Source organism: Urocitellus parryii, chromosome 5 (genome assembly GCF_045843805.1).
Source record: "Urocitellus parryii isolate mUroPar1 chromosome 5, mUroPar1.hap1, whole genome shotgun sequence".
NCBI lineage: Eukaryota > Metazoa > Chordata > Mammalia > Rodentia > Sciuridae > Urocitellus > Urocitellus parryii.
The window spans coordinates 57,454,687-57,473,508 of record NC_135535.1 but is presented as its reverse complement, the minus strand read 5'-3'; the positions used below and the strand labels follow the sequence as shown (position 1 = coordinate 57,473,508).

Genomic DNA, 18,822 nt, shown 5'->3' with positions numbered 1-18,822 from the left:
TGAGCCAGAAAAAAAGGAGTTGGGTTCCACATCTTGAGGCTTTTGATGTGACAAATCATTCTTTGGAATCAAATGTTTGAAAATCAAGATTTTCAAACTCTCCTGAAAGGTACTGTTTTCAATATGGTCTGGGCATGGTTTGGTAGAGTGGATCAGAGGGACCGCAGGAGTCAGAAAAGGTGGACAAGAGCTAGCAACTGGCCTTTCCTTGGGCAAGGTAGGGAGTGGGAGGATTGTAGAGGCCTTCAGCGGCAGAAAGGGACTTAGTGACCAGTGTTGGCCAGGAAGAGAGGAAGGAGGCAGGAAATCCAGCAGTTCTGCAGAAAACTTCATAAAGGTGCTTTTGGGGACCAGCCACCTACACCGAGGGGCAACTGCGAATCGTGAGTAGCCGGAGTGCTGCCTGGGAGGGCAGCCGTCAGTCCCAGCTCCGCCCACCTGCACGAACCTCTGGCCGCGCGTAGGGCCTCTCGCCCCGCCCAGAGGCTGTAGCCACGCCCCGCTGGCGTCCCTTTCCGGGCTCAGCGACCCTGCAGCCCAACGTCCCCTGTCCTGCTTAGCTGCTGGTTGGCTCTGGGGAGGAGGGGCCCGGACCGTGGGGTTGGTGGGAGCGAGGTTACCTTTTCCTGTATCACACCGGAGTTGGATCTGGAGGAAGCTGCTGCAAAGTCTGCAGAGGCATGGCGGGAGCTTCGGACCAGCGCCAACCTGGCCCCGCAGCAGGGGAGCAGCTGCAGCAGCCACAAGTCTCGTGCCAAGTCTTCCCAGAACGGCTGGCCCAGGGGAATCCCCAACAAGGGTTCTTTTCCAGCTTCATCACCCATAACCAGAAGTGCCAGCAAATGCTCCTGAAGACGGTGGAAACAAGTAGGAGCAGTGACCTGGAGGCTGGGGGTCTGCGGGGTGGTGTCTGACATCGAGTGGGCGAGGAGGGGGCCTGGACCCTTCTCAGCCGGGGAGCTTTAGTTCAGTCTCAGTCGCTGCCGGTTTCAGGCACCTCTGCGCAGAGTTTAGGAAGATCTAGCATCTTGAGGGCGGAGACGGGGGCCGAGACCTTAATTTCCACATCAGAGGAGGTGCTGAGGCCTCGTTTGGTACTACTGTTGCTTGTGGGATGAACAAAAAGTTGGGCTAGGAGTTTGCCCTTTTTGGTCAAGTTCAGTGATTTCTTATATAAGTTATGAAATAACAGGGAGGCTTTATGGTCAGGGTGAGGTGGGGTTTAAAAGAGCCCCGTTAATTAAGGCATTCTTTTTAAAAATTTTTTAAAAAATTATTGGTTGTTCAAAACATTACAAAGTTCTTGACATATCATATTTCATACATTTGATTCAAGTGGGTTATGAACTCCCATTTTTACCCCGTATACAGATTATTGTTGGCAGTGCAAAACCAGTTTTGCAAACCTGCTCTTCATTGTGAGGGTTTCTTAACTTCAAGCATTGGTGGGCTACCACGCATAGAAACCTTGAAAAATTGTGTGTATATACACCTACATGAAGTTTTTTGGGGAGAAAGTTCATAGTTTCATCACATTCTCAAAGAGGCTCATGGATTCAAAAAGATTAAGAACTACTGCTGTGGATTAAATAGGGAAACCCACCGAGGCATGTCTCTCAGTCCCAGAGATATTGCACTAGAGAAGATTTCTTAACTCCTTTGCATTGAAATAGACTTCCCAAGTCTACTTAAGATAGGTTTAGTAAAGTTTTAAACATACTTGTCCTATAGCAAGGTTACTGTTAAACAGCTGGCCAGTCAAAAGTAGACTTCCCAAAGATTTTCCAGCCTTTGGATTACTTGCATATAGTGAATCAAAGGAGATGGGAGGATGAAAGGAAGGGAATGATAATGACATTATATTTACTTTATAAATGTGAACTGAATGCTTCCTAGTATGTGTGGGAAGAAATACAAAAAGGAGTAAGGTCCCTACCTTTAAGGCATTTACAAGTGGAATATAGTAGAAAGAACCTGGGCAGTAAAGTTAGATATGAGTTCAAATTCTGGTCTTTCTTTTAAGTTTGTATGGAAGAGTGACTTAACCTGTCTTATCTGTAACAAAATAAAACAAAATAAAAAAAGCCAAAAGGGATGAACAGATAATCACACCTCTTTTAGGGTTGTGAGGAATAGATTTGAAGAAGGTAAAATGCCAGCATATCAGGAGCTGAATAAAGGGTAGCTTTCTTACAGCAGAAGAGCCAAATAGTGGAGGACAATTTAGGATAGGATGTGAGGAAGTTGGGGTGCTGACCATGATTCCGTGCACCTCAGCCTTCCAAAGAGAAAGCCCTTAGTTGCTTGAATAATCACTTAAATATGATGCCTGGCATCTGGTATATACTTATTTAGTAATACTTATTATTAGTAGTAATATTTCTGTTAACACTGAGAAGAACCAAGTTAGTAAAGCAGTAAGCTATACCTTGCTACTTTTCTTTTACTCACCTATTTTTGCATTAAACATTTTTTTACTCCCCCCCCCCCCCCCCGTCTTCCTGTACATTTATACTCAGACAAGATACGTGCATGCAAAGTGTATATTAGAGGCATCTGGGTTCATTGTATTTTCCAGGAGTAGTCACAGGCTAAAGTCTTAAAAGGCCCTCAGGAATCATTTAGGATTCTCACTCCCATACAGGAAAACCTCTGTTCCATCACTGTCCAGATATCTATATATCTCTCCTGGAACAGGTTACCTGTTTTGGGAGGCACTCTCGGCTACTTGTCTGTTGTTTCCAACTTTAATTGTTGGAAAAATCCTTTCTCATGAGCTGAAATCTGTCACATGTGACTTTGGTCCTCATGCTACTTTTTGAAGCATATTGACTGAATCATCTCCTCATGACACCCTTTCAATACTTGAACCTCTTGTGGTCCTAATTAACTCTTTTTTTCTCTTTCCAAACCCTCAAATCCTTTAGTGCTTCTTGGCAAGCACAGCCCCCCACTATTTTAGTTGCCTTCCCCCATGGGAGAGCTTCAACTGGTGAGTCCCATTTGGAGTGTGGAACTTGGAATGGGACCTTGTGTTACCAGTGCTGTCTGGTCAGCACAGAAATAGTGTAGCTATGTCATTCTTCATATCTGGAAATTATGCAATTGATTCTTTCTATGAATGTGGCTCAAGATTCCTCCACTCTTTTGGTATACACTGTAATTCTAAATGTTTGATCATTTAACGGAAAATGACTTTTTTTTTTTTTTTTTTTTTTTGGTACCAGGTATTATTAACTCAGGGGCATTTGACCACTGAGCCATATCCCTAGCCCTAGTTTGTATTTTATTAGAGACAGGGTCTCACTGAGTTACTTAGTGCCTCACTAAATTACTGAGGCTAGCTTTGAACCTGTGATCCTCTTGCCTCCACCTCCCAAGCCGCTGGGATTACATGTATGCGCCACCATGCCTGGCCTACAAATGACTTTTGACACTGTTTAAGATGCTTGATGGTACCACCTTCATGTTTGTATTAGTGTTTTATTTAATTAAAAGTTTGCTTTGAAGTTAATTTAAGTTCACATTTCTATGCTCATTTTTTTTTTGCCAATTTTCAGATGGTATGATTTCCTTGTGACTTGTGAATTACTTTTTTTTAAAAAATATTTTTTAATCGTTGTCAGAACTTTATTTTATTTATTTATTTTTATATGGTGCTGAGAATTGAACCCAGTGCTTCACATATGCGAGGCAACTGCTCTACCACTGAGCCCCAGCCCCAGCCGTGTGAATTACTTTTTGATAATCTATTTCTATTTGGATAATTTAATTGGTGCTACTTTTCCAATTAGCATACTTAATTGAACCAATATCTTTTTAGATCCATATGTCAAACTTCTACTTGATGCCATGAAGCACTCCGGTTGGTAAGTAATTCTTGTTTACTTTAAAAAAATTTTTTTAAATTTTGAGACTGGGTTTTACTGTGTTGTCCAAGTTGTCATCCAGGTTGTCCTGAAACTCATGATCCTCTTGCCTCAGCTTCCCAAGTAGCTGGGATTATAGACATGTACCACTGTGCCTGGGTAATTAAATCTTTTAAAAGTGCTGTTCTATATTCTGACTGCCAAAATAAAAAAAACCGAAAAGCTTTGAGCTACTTCAAATTTCTGACTTCAGATCATGAAGACTTTTTCATGGATAGTGATTGCCGTATTCTCTCAAGGCAAGCCTGGCTCTTCAGCTGTTTTTTTGACCTAACTCAGTCTCTGGCTCTATTATTCACCTTGGAGATTTAGTAAATACAACGTTCAAATCTTTCTTTCTTTCTTTGGTACTAAGGATTGAACCCAGAGATGTTCAATTATGAGCCACATCCCCAACCCTTTTTAAATATTTGTTATTTAGAGACAGAATCTTGCTGAGTTGCTGAGGCTGGCTTTGAACTAGTGATCCTCCTATCTCAGCCTCCCAAGCTGCTGGGATTACAGGAGTGTGCCACCACACCCAGCCAAATCTTTCTTGTTAGTAATCTTTCTGGCCTTTTCATTCCACCAGCCTAGGCATTGTCCTTAATGGAGGACAGAGTGTTCAGAGTGTTATGTAGGAGTCTTTTATAGGTTTAACTTTGAGGGGATTAGAAGAAGTAACTTCTGACTTCAACTTAACATTCCAACCAAAGGCAGGAACTTCAGCATATTTCCAATAGTCTTTTTTTTTTTAAAGTGAAAAGGTTTACTTTCTTTATTTTATATTATAATATAATATTTTATATTAAAATAGGAAATACATCACATATCACAGTATCCAATTCAGTCAACCAAATGCTTTATGGGATCACATAGAATTTGAATGAGGATCAGTTTGGCAGATAATCTCCCTATTTTACAGGTGAGAAAATTGAGTTCTGTAGGTATTAAATTGCTTTCCCAAGGTTTCACATCTGTTGGTGGCAGAGGGGATTTCCTGTATTTTGGAGGTTTCTCCAAACTTCTGGTCCAGGGCTATTTCCCACATATAAACTTCTCTTTTATCTGTTCTTGCCTTTTAGTGCTGTAAACAAAGAAAGACACTTTTCTTGTGAAGATTGTAATGGAAATGTTAGTGGAGGTTTTGATGCTTCAACATCTCAGGTCGGTATCTTTGTTTTCTCTCCTTTAATCCTTTCTTATATTTTTCTGAGCACTTTCTACATTCTGAATATTCTGTTTCATAGATTTTGTGTAGGTTTTTAAAAAAGTTTAAGTCATGGTCCTTCCTCTTAAGGAGCTTATATTCTCAGAAGAGATAAGACACAAACAGATGATTATAAAATTTTAGGCAGATTCAACTATTTCAGGTAGGCCTGCTATGTTAGTCAGCTTTCCATCACTATGATAAATACCTGAGACGATCATCTTATAAGAAGGAAAGGGTTATTTGGTTCACAGTTTCAGAAGTTTTAGTCCTTACTTGCTTGGCTCCCCATACCTTTGGATTTATGGCAAGGCAAGGCAGTACATCATGGCAAGAGTGCATGACAGGAAATTGCTCATCTCATGGTGGAGTAGAAGTAAGAAAGAGAGACAGTGAAGGGTCAGGGTCTCAATATCCTGTTCAGGTGCACAGTCACAAAGACTTAACTTCTTTCTCCCATGCCCCGTATCCTAAAGGTTCCACCACCTTCCAATAGTACATCAGGTTAGAACCAAACCTTCAACACGTGGGCCCTTGAGGGACATCAGATCCAGGCTGCAGCACTTGGTACCACAATGGAAAGTGATGATTGGCTGAAAAATACCAAGGGATTGCTACAGGATATAAAGCTTCTTCAGGGGCAAAGACTCAGAGTTGTAGTAACCTGAGCATAAGTGGTGTGCTGTGAAATCAGCAGGCATGTTGGGCAATGGCATGTGGTCTAGTTTAGGTGGAAGGCAGGAACGTGGGCATGGGGAGAAAGGGGAAATAGAATTGGAAAGAATGGTGAGCTAAATATAAGGGTTACACCTTAACATGGTGAGAAGTGATAACTACCTATGGAAGTTTCTGATCCGAAGTAAGTTTTCTTAAAGTTGCTTTTCATGGTGCCTGGCCCATAGTGAGTATTTAATGTTTCATTGTTAGTTTTAAGTCCTTGAAGAGTTTGACAGTCTTGAAGGTGGTAAATGGGTTATGTCATATGATGATTGTAGGTAAAGGTGTTATAAAAGTAACTATTTCCAATTGTATCTGTAATCCTCATTTAACTACTCTTAACTGTTTTGCTGGTGAATTTCATATGTATTTTGGTTATTTGTAATTGTTGTATAGTAATCATGGGAAAAGGCAGAATAGTTCAAGGGAGAAAATTTTGGGTTTTGGCAAGTTATTTTTATTGTTCTTGGGCAAGTTTTTTCTTATTCTCAGTTTCCTCATTTGTAATTTGGTATTCACAATACTGACAAGTTTCAAAATGGCTCTTGGTGAGTTCATCTGTTGCTTCACTCTGGGGGTTAAATAGTGTGGACCTTTTGAACTTTCACATTAACTTTTTTTTTTTTTTTTTTGTACCAGGGGTTGAACCCAGGGGTACTTAATCACTGAGCAACATCTCCAGCCCTTTTTATTTTTTAATTTTGAGGCAGGTCTCACTAAGTTGCTTAGGACCTCACTAAATTGCTGAGGATGGCTTTGAACTTGCGACCCTCCTGCCTCAGCCTCCCCAGCCACTGGGGATTATAGGCACAGGCTGCCACACCCGGCTTCCCTTTTTGTTTTTTAAATTAAATTTTTCATTCATATAGAAGAGTAAAAAACCTGTATGTCCACTTTCATTAATAAAAGAAACAGCTGTACAACTGCAACCCAGATTTGAGAAGCGGGACATCACCAGGATTTTAGAAGCCTGTGTGCTCATCTTTAACCACATCCCTTTATTCCTTACCCTGAGTTTTGGAAATCATTACTTTTCTGAATGTTTTACCATGTACATATACAGATTAGAAATGTACTGTTCTAGATGCCTGCTTTTGTGCTTTGTATCTAGAATGCTTTGAGTTCTATGTAATACTTTGTAGTTTTTTTTTTTTTTCTAGTACTGGTGTTTGAAACCAGGGGTGTTCTTACTACCAAGGCTACACCCCTGGCACTTTGATTTTTGAAACAGATTTTGGGTAAGTTGCTGAGACGGTATATGTACATGATAAAACACTCAGAAAAATAATGATTTCCAAAACTCAGGGTAAGGAACTTGTGGTCCTCTTGCCTCAGCCTTCCGAGTTGCTGGGATTTAAGGCATGTGCCACCACACCCAGCTTTATGAAATCTTACAGTAGATTGTTTTCTGTGAATCAATTCTTTAGTTTAACATTGTGAGATTCTTCCACACTAAATAAACCTCTCTGGTTTATTTTATTATCTGTAAAATATGGGTAATTATTATATCTATCTTATAGAATGATTTTGAGAATTAAATGAGATATCTCTAATAAAGTTGCTTATCATGGTGCGTGGCCCATAGTGAGCATTTAGTGTTTCAATGTTAGTTTTAAGTCACTTTTATATAGTATTCCACTGTGTGAGTGTTACAGTTTATCCTAATATTGATTGTTTCCAGTTTTGTTGTTATGAATGATGCTGCTATGAACATTTTTACCTTCTGTCCTAATGCTCATCTGCAAGAGTTTCTCCAAGATACAAGCCTTAGAGCATAATTTCTGGGTCTTGGAATATATATACACTGGACTTTAGCTGGTCATGTCAAATACTTTCTTCTCAGGGTTTCATATACATAACACTCTTTGGTTACTCTTTTGATACGAAACCCTTCTTCTCGTCATTAACTATTGAAGTCCTTTTATCCTTTGTGTACTTACTTTTTCTTACTTTGTATTCTGCCAAGGGTATCTCATTAATTTTTCTAGGTTAAAATCTCTTTTGAACTCCACATTCATGTATCTAAGTGCCCACTGAACACTTCTCCGTGGATGTCTTAAAGGCAAATTAGACCTGACATGTCCAAGTTCAAATTCATGATTTTTGCATTCTTTGTCACCACCCAACCTAATTTTTTAAATTTTGCATATTTCATTTGTTTGGTCTTTTAGCTTTTCATATTTCAGTGAATGGTTCTACCATCCATCTTATTACTTAAGCCAGAAATTTATGGATACTTTTTATTCCTTCCTCATCTTCTACCCATCACCAAATTTTGTCCAGTTTGCCTCCTAAATTCCTCTTTTAGTCTTACCATTCTAACTCAGGTACCCCATTCTCTGACTCTTGCCTAGAATATTTCATTAGCCTAGAAGTAATTTCTCTGCATCCAGTTTTGTCATCTTCTGCTGCTTCATCCAAGTATAGTAAAAAGGATAAAAACAACATAAAACAAAAGCAGTGGTCTATGTCAGCTCTCCCCCTCAGTGGCTTCCCATTGTTCTCAAGATAAGACAGGGGAGTCTTTTGGTCTCTGCCTTCCTCACCAGCCTCATCTCAGGCCTGCCATGGCCGGCTCTGGGCTTCAGCTCTTTGCCCTGCTTTCAGTTTTCAAATATTCTGTGCCTTTAAACAGACTAGATTACCGTATGTTCTTTCTCACTGTATGTTCTCAGAACAACCTGAGTTTTTCTTGATGACAACTGTCATTCATGTTTTTAAATATTTTGGTAAGTATTTTATTAATTTCTGTGTATTAGTAGACTGTGAATCTACTATTAGGTCTTAATAAATAAAAAATTTTAAATGAATATATAAAATTTCTGGTACATATACTAGTGTCTAGTATTTAGGAAGTGCACAATAAATGGTGTGTCATTATTGGCTCTCTTGTGTCTTATTCTTACAGAGTCCTGCTCAGTGTGCTATTTGTGAAGATCTTTTTGGGAATTTTTCCTGGCATTTTTTTTCTTATTCTAATAGAATGAGGACAACGGTGTTCATTTATTGTTCAGAAATGTGCTAAGAACTATTTTAGATATATTCTTGTTTAATTCTCACAATTCAATGAGGCAGGTACTGTAAATGATCTCCTTTTTATAGTTGAGTAAATTTGCCCCAGTTTACCAAGTTAGCAAGGACTGGAGTTGGAATTTGAATCTGTCTCTTTCATTCCAAAGTCCAGTCGTAACCACAGGGCTAAGATAGCTCAGTGAGGACTCTTATGGGAATAAATGTCCTTGACCCAAGTGCCATTGTGATCCCGAGAAAGGAGAAGGGAGAAAATAGTTATAGAGAAGGCTAATAGAGCATGCACGTTGAGGACTGGGACTTGACAAGGAGCAGGTGTGGGGTTGGTGAAGAAGAGTAGCCAGAGGCATTCCAAGCAGGTGAGTTCACAGGATCATGTGGGAGGTAAGGTAGAATCTGTGGAACGAAAGTAGATTTTAGAAATACGTGAACTTCTTTTATTTTGGTGTCTTCTAGATTGTTTTGTGCCAGAATAACATCCGTAACCAGGCCCACATGAGCAGAGTGGTCACCCACGAGCTCATTCACGCATTTGATCATTGTCGTGCTCATGTCCACTGGTTCTCTAATGTCAGGCATTTGGCCTGCTCAGAGGTGAGTTTCACTGTAGAAGACACTTACATTTTTTCCCCAGAATACTCTGTGCTTTACATTTTATTCAGTATAATTTGCTTAAACTTACTGCTTTTCTTATTGTCACAGTTCTACTTTAGTCTTGAATTTCTATATTTATATATAGAATATACATATAATCTATATTTAACTAATAAATATAATTTTTGAGGTACAACTAGAGAAATTTTAAGTATATTTTAAAGTGGTATTAAATATAACTTAAGGCCCAATAATAATGATGACTGACTTTAATTATAACAATAAACCATTTTTTCCTATGGAATAAGTTATATAACATTAAATAATATAATATTTAACATTTACTGAGGGCTACATGCCAAACACTATTCTGTTTGAATGGATTCTTATTTAATCTTCGCAACAACCTATCAAGGAAGATATTCTTATTATCCTTGCTTTACATAAGTGGAAATGAAGCATTTGTTTAGATTCGTAGTTAGGAAGTGGCAGAGGCAGGGTTTCAACCAGGGTTCTTAATCAGTTTGCCGTGTTAACACATCTTCCATAGGTAAAGTCCTTGCTTGACCTAGAATAAAACATTTAGTTTCAAATATATAACATAAAATATATTTATTCATAAGCACTTTGGATTCCTTTCACATGTATACACACATATGTTCCTAGAGAGATGTGTATTCCATACTACTATTTTATTAATTGAAGAGGGCATTGTTTTTTTTTTTTTAAAGAGAGAGTGAGAGAGGAGAGAGAGAGAGAGAGAGAGAGAATTTTTAATATTTATTTTTTAGTTCTCGGTGGACACAACATCTTTGTTGGTATGTGGTGCTGAGGATCGAACCCGGGTCGCATGCATGCCAGGCGAGCGCGCTACCGCTGAGCCACATCTCCAGCCCCAGAAGAGGGCATTGTAATGAAAAATTAAAAAAAAATTCGTATCAATCTCAAGCTTACACTTTACAACTTAGATTATTTTTCTTTCCCATGAAATTAATAAGTGACCCCACTGCATCTAATTATATATAATTCATATTATTTGGAGAGTAGATTGAAACCTGAGTTTTTAAATAGCTCTCTATCTTGGGCATTTAATGCCTATTAGCTAGTTAAGTGTGTTAAGCTCCTTGGGGAATGAAGCCATTCTCTTTGCAATGAATTAGCAAAAATGTTGCCAGAGGCTGTGGAACCTATGTGGGTAGTTCCAAGACTTTTAAAAAAAATCTATTGAAATGTAGCAAATTAGAAAATATGTTCTAACTGCAGTCTGTCATTTTCATAGCATGACTGCTTTTGAATGTTCTTGGTTCTTTGTATAAAAAATGTTTTTAATTCTTTGTATTAATCTTTCATAGTTAAGTCAAGGCCCTGGAGAAATGTCATGATAGGGGATCTAGGGAAAGTTTTCCCCCATGTGGACTTGGGCTGGGAGGAGACCTATGATCAAAGATATGTCTTAGATACCAGTGTATCCAGTTTTGAGCTCACTTTGCAATTTGGTTCGTAGATCAAAATACTCTCTTGAAGTCCTTTTGGTAGTTTCTAGAAGTGCTTATATCTTATAGAGATATGGACTTTAAGCTATGGGATAAAATTTAGAAAATTCCCTTTGGTAAGAGAATGAACTTTTCTCCAACCTCAGTGTATTTGATGTTGTCTACTATAGGTCACAAATGTGTGCTTTTGTTGTTAATAAAGAAAATTCTTTAAAAGAAATACTTAACTCTATTCCTAGAAAAACATGCTAATTTTATATTCTTTCTCAGTTTTAAAAAATTGTTTGCTATCATAAAAACACAGGGCATGAGCATTTATTTTCTTTTTGTTTGCCTTTTTTCTTTGTGATAGGTTCGAGCTGCTAACCTTAGTGGGGACTGTTCACTTGTAAATGAAATATTCAGGTTACGGTTTGGATTAAAACAACACCATCAGGTAAAAACTAACATGAAATCACCTACCCTCAAGAGTATTAGGATTGGAAATAATGAATGAAAAAATGAAGTACATTAGTATTTGAAATTTGAAAGAACTCCTTATTGAAAAGCCCATTTAACTGAGTAGATGGAATTTACTTCTGCTTTACAATTACAGACAAACTATGTATCTAGGAGATATTGGTAGTGAAAAGGGCTTTGCTTTTGCCTCTAGGATACTTTTGGATGGGGGTAGATGAAGAATAGAAGGAAACCACAGCCTGTCTTTCATTCTAAAGTCCTGCACTTACATTTGGAAGCTAACACAGTATTCTGGAGACAAATTATAATTCCCTTCAGAACAGACTGCATGGGTAAGGATCAGTGCCCCTGATAGTTAAGTCAAGGCCCTGGAGAAATGTCATGATAGGGGATCTAGGGAAAGTGTATTTTTAAAATCGTGTGAGGAGGCAGTATAGAGCTCAAGGATTGATAATGGAGATGAGAAGTTCTGCCCACAGCTCTCAAGGCTGTGTCCATGCTGGGGAGAAAGACTGGTTAGAGGTTTTCTGTGAGAAGAGCTTGTTGGGCTGATTTGTGAAGTTAGACTCATCAGGATAGCAGTTTCAACCAGATATAAAGAGGATAGGCTTGGAATGACAGAGAGGCCTTTGGTTTCCAGAGGAAAGAGCAACTCAACTCTGGAGTGGAGGGGTGGAAAGTCATGGCAAATTATTAATAGAAATTGTGAACTCAGTGAGCTGGAAGACAAGCCTGATGCTTGGAGAGAGCAGTTATTCTGAATGGATTGATTGGACCATTAGGCTTCCAGTCAGTGCCAAGTCAACCCAGTGTACCTACTAACTGGTCATGCACCACATGTCTCTTACCCACTTCCCTGGCAAATTCTCTGTGTCACTGTCAGTGGAGAGAATGGAAGCAGGGTGTACATTAGCATATCCTAGAACTAATAAGAAGATAATGTGATTAAAGCATGAGCTCTGGGTCCACGGTCTTTTTTTTTTTTTTAAATACATTTTTTAGTTGTAGTTGGATACTATATCTTTATTTTGTTTTTATGTGGTGCTGAGGATTGAACTCAGAGCCTTGCACATGCTAGGTGAGTGCTCTACCACTGAGCCACATCCCTAACTGGGTCCACGGTCTTTGAAAGAGAAGTCTCTCCCCCTTTTTACCATTGAATAAAAGAAAATAAACAGAAAATAAGTAAAACTAGCAGCAGGTTGGGAGACAAGTGGAAGTAGTAGACCCTGGTTGAGGGAATGGAATCTCTGCTTCTGAATCCAAGAAATGGAAACAGTAGGTCCTGTAACTGACTGTAAGATTGCACAGTTATACTTTTATTTTGATAGAAATTTATTACATGTAGAAAGAAGTAAAGCTAAATTGTGGTTTACATTTGTGTCTTCCAACCATTTGGCTTCAGGAGACAGATTTTTTTTTTTCTTTTGGTTCTGGGGATTGAACTCAGGAGCACTTGATAACTGAGCTGCATCCCTGCCATATTTGTATTTTATTTAGAGACAGGGTCTCACTGAGTTGCTTAGCACCTTGCCATTGCTGAGGCTGGCATTTAACTCCTGAATCCTCCTCCCTCAGCCTCCCAAGCTGCTGGGATTATAGGCGTGCACCACCATGTCTGGCAGGAGTCAGATTTTTAGTTCTTTTTTTTTCCTCTAGAAAGAGAAATTTCCTCTCTCTGGCAATTGCTGTTGTGGCTTCATATGGTTCGTTTGTTTTCTTGTTCTTTTATGCATGGCATTTATTTTTAAAATCAGCGTTTGCTGGATGCAGTGGCTCAGGCCTGTAATCCTAACTACTTGAGAGGTTGGGGCAAAAGGATTCCAAGTTTGAAGCCAGCCTGGGCAACTTAGTGAGACACTGTCTCAGTATAAAAAATAAAAAGGGCTGGGGATTAGTTCAGTAGTAAAGTGTCTCTCAGTTCAATCCCCAGTACCACCAAAACATCATCAACAACAAAAACAAACAAATCAGTGTTTGGTGTTAACTTGGGTTGAGAAACACTGGTTTATATTCCAGTGCTAATTCCAGTTTAAGCATGTAGACCAAGTTAAATTAGAACTGGGAAAACACAGAGAAAATTGGTGATTGTCATGATGCACAGCCATCAAATCATGTTTTGATTATTTTTTTTAGGAAATGATCAAAAGCTATTCTTTTAGTTTTGGACTGGAGTAGAAAAAGGTGAATTAAAAGCTCTCCAAGAACTGGAACAGCAGGCTCTTATATTTCTTAAAATATAAGTTAGAAGGTTGAAAAATTCTAGTCACTTACTGTGTAACATTAGGTAAATTATTTTCTTGGGACTAGAACTTTAATACTTATGCAAAGAACAGACAGGGAAAAAAAGTTTTGTTTAATTTTTGTTTCTGTCTAAAAATTAAGGCACTTTCCAAGTTTGGATGTATATGTGTGTGATTTTCTATTGCTGCCAGGGAAGAGAGTGCCCTTCTTGAAGGAAAAGTTAGCTAGCATTGGTCAGCTGAGAAGGAAGAGAGGTGAAGATGTGAAGTATATTTTAAATGTAATTAAATTTTATGGAAATCAATTAGGACCTTGCTTGTAGACATTTTTTTTAAAGTGTGTGATTTTGAAAATTGGGAATTACCATTTAGCAAACGTTGCCTAAAACTTCAGAGAATGACATCTGCTTATATTATTGGAAAACATGAGAACATCGAAGTCTGTCTTATGCCTAGAAGATTTTAAGTCTGGCTAAACATTTTCCATAATTTGAATTACATTTCTGTGTTTTCTTCTTTTGAATGACAAATTAATAAAGTAATATGAGAGTAAATTAATTTTAATTGTGGTTCAGACATTATATAAATTGATATTTCATGATTAAATTTCACATAAAATGAAGGCCACATACTTTTCTTTTTCCTTAGACTTGTGTGCGAGACAGAGCAATTCTTTCTATCCTGGCTGTTAGGAATATCAGCAAAGAAGTAGCTGAGAAGGCTGTTGATGAAGTTTTTGAATCTTGCTTCAATGACCATGAACCTTTTGGAAGGATCCCACATAATGAGAAATATGCAAGATATGCTCATAGAGACTTTCAAAACCGGGATCGATATTACTCAAATATATGAATGACATTTTATATTACAGAGCTTCAATCAGCATGAAGAAAAAAATATGGTTCTCAAGAAAACAAATGTACAAAATATAAATGATCAATTAAATACAGATGAAATGCAGAAGATATTTTAATATATGATCAGAAAGAGTAACAGGCAAAAAATGAAATTGTTTTAAGCCACAAGGTTAAAATTATGTCTTTGGAGTTAATCATTTGCTAATTAGGATGAATAAATTACATTTTGTATTTTCTACTGTATATTTGTATTTTTTAATATTTTATTTATTATTTTGATTTATTTTTATTACATGAGATTATTTTAAAATCTGATTATGAAACCTATGAAGTATGCCCTTGTCTGATGTTGATAGGGGATCAAAGTTGATATTTACATTAAATGTAAAGAAAAATGAACTGATCTCATTGTAGGACATTTAAAAAAATATTGTCATAATTAAAACATGTAAAGAATTAAAGTTGAGAATAACTCATTCAATGGTCACGCCATTTTCTCTCCACTCTTTCAGTATGCATGTGAGCTACCATGTGGCTTAATTTTCGGAGGATAGTCTTGATTAAATATTTTTCAGTAAGGTAATGCATTAAATTTATAATGCAGTCTAGTTTTCAAATGATCCTTTTCAAATCTTGTTAGGCCCTGTATCTGAATTTTGAATTCAGAAGACACTGTCAGCTTATCTAAAACCCTTACCAAAGGCATCACATGCATATTTCACCTGCTCCTGGCAAATATCACTTAGATTTCACTTAGATTATGTGCAGACTGAAAAGATGGTGATGCTTATGTGTAGATGTGGCTTGAAGAGAGTGAAATAAGCAGGATTCTATTTTTTTTTTTTTTAGAATTTAAAATCTATTTAGATACAAATTTTAACAATGCATCAGTGTTCTGAGCGTGCTCCAAAGATGGAAGGTTCCTTAAGCTGAAACATGGGGTTTCTTTAGTTTGAAGAAGGTAGTATCTGAAGGAGGTAGCTATGGGTGGAGTTTTCTGTCACCCAAGATGGAGTGATAGTTTGTCACTCAAGAGGGAGTGAGTCCTTCATCCTCCTACTCATGTCTTTCTATGTACTTACTCTAACAAAAGGAGCAGTGTTTTGTTGTTGTTGTTGTTACTGAAGTGAATGTAGTGTAAATTCAAATCAGAGTGTTATAATTTTAGGATGCTAATGTAATCTCCATGGTAACCACAAAAATAGCTAAATATATACAAAAAAGGAAATGTAAAGGGAGTTCAAACATTTCACTTAAAAAAAATCAAACACAAAAGAAGTAATGTAGGAATTGAGACATAAAAGTGTGATGCAGCATATAGAAAACAAAGAGGAAAGTGACAGAAGCCTCTCCTTATCAGCTACTTTTAATGTAAATGGATTAAACTCTTCCATCAAAACAGATTTGTAGAAGGAGAAAAAAAATGATCCAACTATATGCTGTCTATAAGGGACTCATTTTAGATCCAAAGACACATGTTGGTTGAAAGTGAAAGGATGAAAAAGGATATTCCATGAAAGTAGTAAACATAAGAGAGCAGGGGTGGCTATAGCAATATCAGATAAAGCAGACTTAAAAAACAAAAAGCTAGATGTGACCTGTAAACCCAGTGATTTGGGAAGCTGAGATAGGAGGATCACAAGTTTCAGGCCAGTGTTGGTAACTAGTGAGACTCAAAATAAAAAGAAGTACTGTGTTTAATTCCCAGTGCCAAAAATAAAAGTAAATTTAAAAAAGACCAAGAGGGATATTGTAAATTAGTGAAAGGTTCAATACAACGAGATAAAATGATTATTAATGTTTATGCATCTAATGACAGGCTATCAAAATATGTGCAGCAAAAATTGACAGAATTGAGAGTAAATAATTCAATGAGAATAGTTGGAAAGTTCAATAATGAACAGCCAGACAGAAAATAAGTAAGGAAGTAGAGGACTTGAGCAACACAACAAATTCATCAGATCTAACTTGTGTGCTGGCCCCCGCCCCACCCAGCATGCTCAACCCCAAAGCAAAAATATACATATTTTTCTCACGTGCACATGGGGCATTTTCCAGGTTGGACCACATGGTAAGTTTCAATATATTTAATAATATAAGTCTATAATGGATGTTCTCTGACCATAGTGGTGAGGTAGAAAAGGATAGTCAGTCAAGAGTAGCGAAGAGACAGTAAAGATGGACAAGAGGACAAGCACAGAGCAGCTGTGTTAACATGCCCCCGGCGTATAATAACACTGTTCCTGTTTCTCTAAGGGTGTAAATTTCCATCTGGAGGAGAGGGACTGTGTAATCCAGCATGCCCCCAACCCCAGGACAACTGAAATATCAAGAACCGATTAACAAAGGACACAGCCCTAGTTAACAGTGAAGAACCAATCAGGAGGAGTTTATCAATTTTTCCAATGTGTGTTTGAAAGAAGAATACTGCAGGACTTAAATGGCTCTCTGGTTCCTCCCAACTGCTTTCAGGAGTTCTGAGTCTTCCTTTCACCTTCCTATCAGTCAAGTCCCTGCTTACTTGCTTACCTTGGCGGTTCATGGTGTTTATTCTTGGACTCCATGGAACACGAACCCATTACAAATTCCTGCAGGTGACAATGGGATAAAACTAAAAATCAGTAACAAGGAAAACTAGATTTGTGGAAGCTAAACAATCAGTGAACCAAAGAAGAAACTATAAGAGCAATCAGAAAAACCTTTGGTGAATGAAAGTGAGGACACTATATAGGAGTATTTATGGGACACAGCAAAAACAGTGCTCAGGGGGGATATTTAGAGGTATAAACACATTAGAAAGAGAACTAGAAAAAGAAGAACCAATTAATCCTAACACTGACAGAAGAAAGGAAATAATAAAGATTAGAGCAGAGTTATGGCAGTCCTCGAAAAGTTAAAAACAGAATGAATATGTGATCCAGCGATTCCACTTCTGGATGTATACTAGAAACAATTGAAAGCAGGGTCTTGAAGAAATATTTGTACACCCTTTTCATAACAGTGAGACCTGGGCAAAGGACAGGTAGCTAATAATCAAAGGGAAGGAAATGGGTGGATAGCACTTCCCCATCAATTGGTTGCTAACACCTCCAGGAGAGGGAAAGAATTGCACTTTCCAACACAAGGGATTACCCCCCTGGACAGCTAGGCATGAGAAGAAAGGAAACCTAAAATCTATAAAGAGGCTAAACACCTCCATACCTATGGGCGCCAGCTCTGGGTCCTCTCCTCTCTGGAAGAGAGGACTCAGAGAGAGCTCTCTCTTTTCTGTTTTGAACATAAAATTTACTTTCTGCTCTTACCTCTGTGAATCTCGGGTATTTAACTTCAAAACCAGGGGAACAAGAACCCAGTCCTGATTTTCAAGACTGGTGTCAGCTAGGTCATCACTGAAAGGCAAGTGACTCACCCAAGAGGGAGATTCAACCAAGAAATTTTATTGGGGGACTGCCTGAAGGGGAAGAAAAGGAGAGAAGGAGAGCAGAGAGAAAGAAGAGAGCAGAGAGAGGAGAGAAAGAAGAGGAAGAGGGCAGAGAGCGTGAGTTTGCAAGCTTCTGCTTAAGAAGGGTTGCTGTAGGCGACTTGGCCTGTGCTGATTGGCCAGGTGACTCAGGAACGGCAAGCAAACACTGTGTCCTACAGGGATTGGTTGAGAAAACCTTTGAATTTGGCGCTCTTCTGAGAGGAGTGGTGTTCTCCCTAGACTTAACTTCAGTGGGGAGTCTCCCACACACCCAACAATCACCACGGTAAGCTCCTTCATACCTCACATCTTTTTAAGGTGCATGTTCTGTCTCTTTCTTTCTATGGGACAATAACTGGGCACTCATCGGCAGGGCACTTATTAGATGTGTGGAGAGAGGAACAAAGGGTTGAAAAAACTGAAAGATTCTGAACGGTGGCAACTGCCCCCTGAATTACAAAGCCCCCCCCCTCCCCCCATAGGGTATCTTATGGTGACTGGTCTATGAAGCGGTGCTGAGTGAATGCCCCAGTAACACATACATCTGGGTACTGCAATCTCGTGCGCTTCCTCCTCCCAAGGATACCCCTCCCCTTACTGATCAGACTCTAGCTGTTCAAAGAGGGACATTTTACATGGAGTGGTATATAAGGAAATGCTTGGGTTCCCTTTGTTCGCATATTAAGCCGAGACAAGCCTGTAGGGATTCTCCCCATTGTTGTTTTGTACTCCTGTGTGCTTTGCTAGCTTCTTTGACTTAAAATAGGAAGATTTATATCCACACCCTTTTCAATTCACCTTTGCCTAGATTCCTCTGGGAAAAGGGAGTTAAATGTTTAACAACCACT

The 18,822-nt window shown here is 38.4% G+C and overlaps 1 protein-coding gene across 2 annotated transcripts; it reads left to right on the top strand.

The window, feature by feature from the left end:
- Positions 1 to 498: 498 nt before the first annotated feature.
- On the top strand, positions 499 to 14,920 carry Atp23 (ATP23 metallopeptidase and ATP synthase assembly factor homolog). 2 transcript variants are annotated; one of them, XR_003301663.2, is made up of 7 exons: positions 499 to 867; positions 3,824 to 3,869; positions 4,994 to 5,075; positions 9,322 to 9,459; positions 11,305 to 11,388; positions 11,605 to 11,743; positions 14,303 to 14,376. XR_003301663.2 is itself a non-coding variant. In XM_026398421.2 (6 exons), the coding sequence occupies exons 1-6, from the start codon at positions 681 to 683 to the stop codon at positions 14,504 to 14,506; spliced, it is 741 nt and encodes a 246-aa protein (XP_026254206.2). In that variant the 5' UTR covers positions 499 to 680; the 3' UTR covers positions 14,507 to 14,920. The 2 variants fall into 2 exon arrangements, 1 of the variants encoding a protein (XP_026254206.2); XM_026398421.2 differs by lacking the exon at positions 11,605 to 11,743 and having other exon boundaries at positions 14,303 to 14,920.
- The last annotated feature ends 3,902 nt before the right edge of the window (positions 14,921 to 18,822 follow it).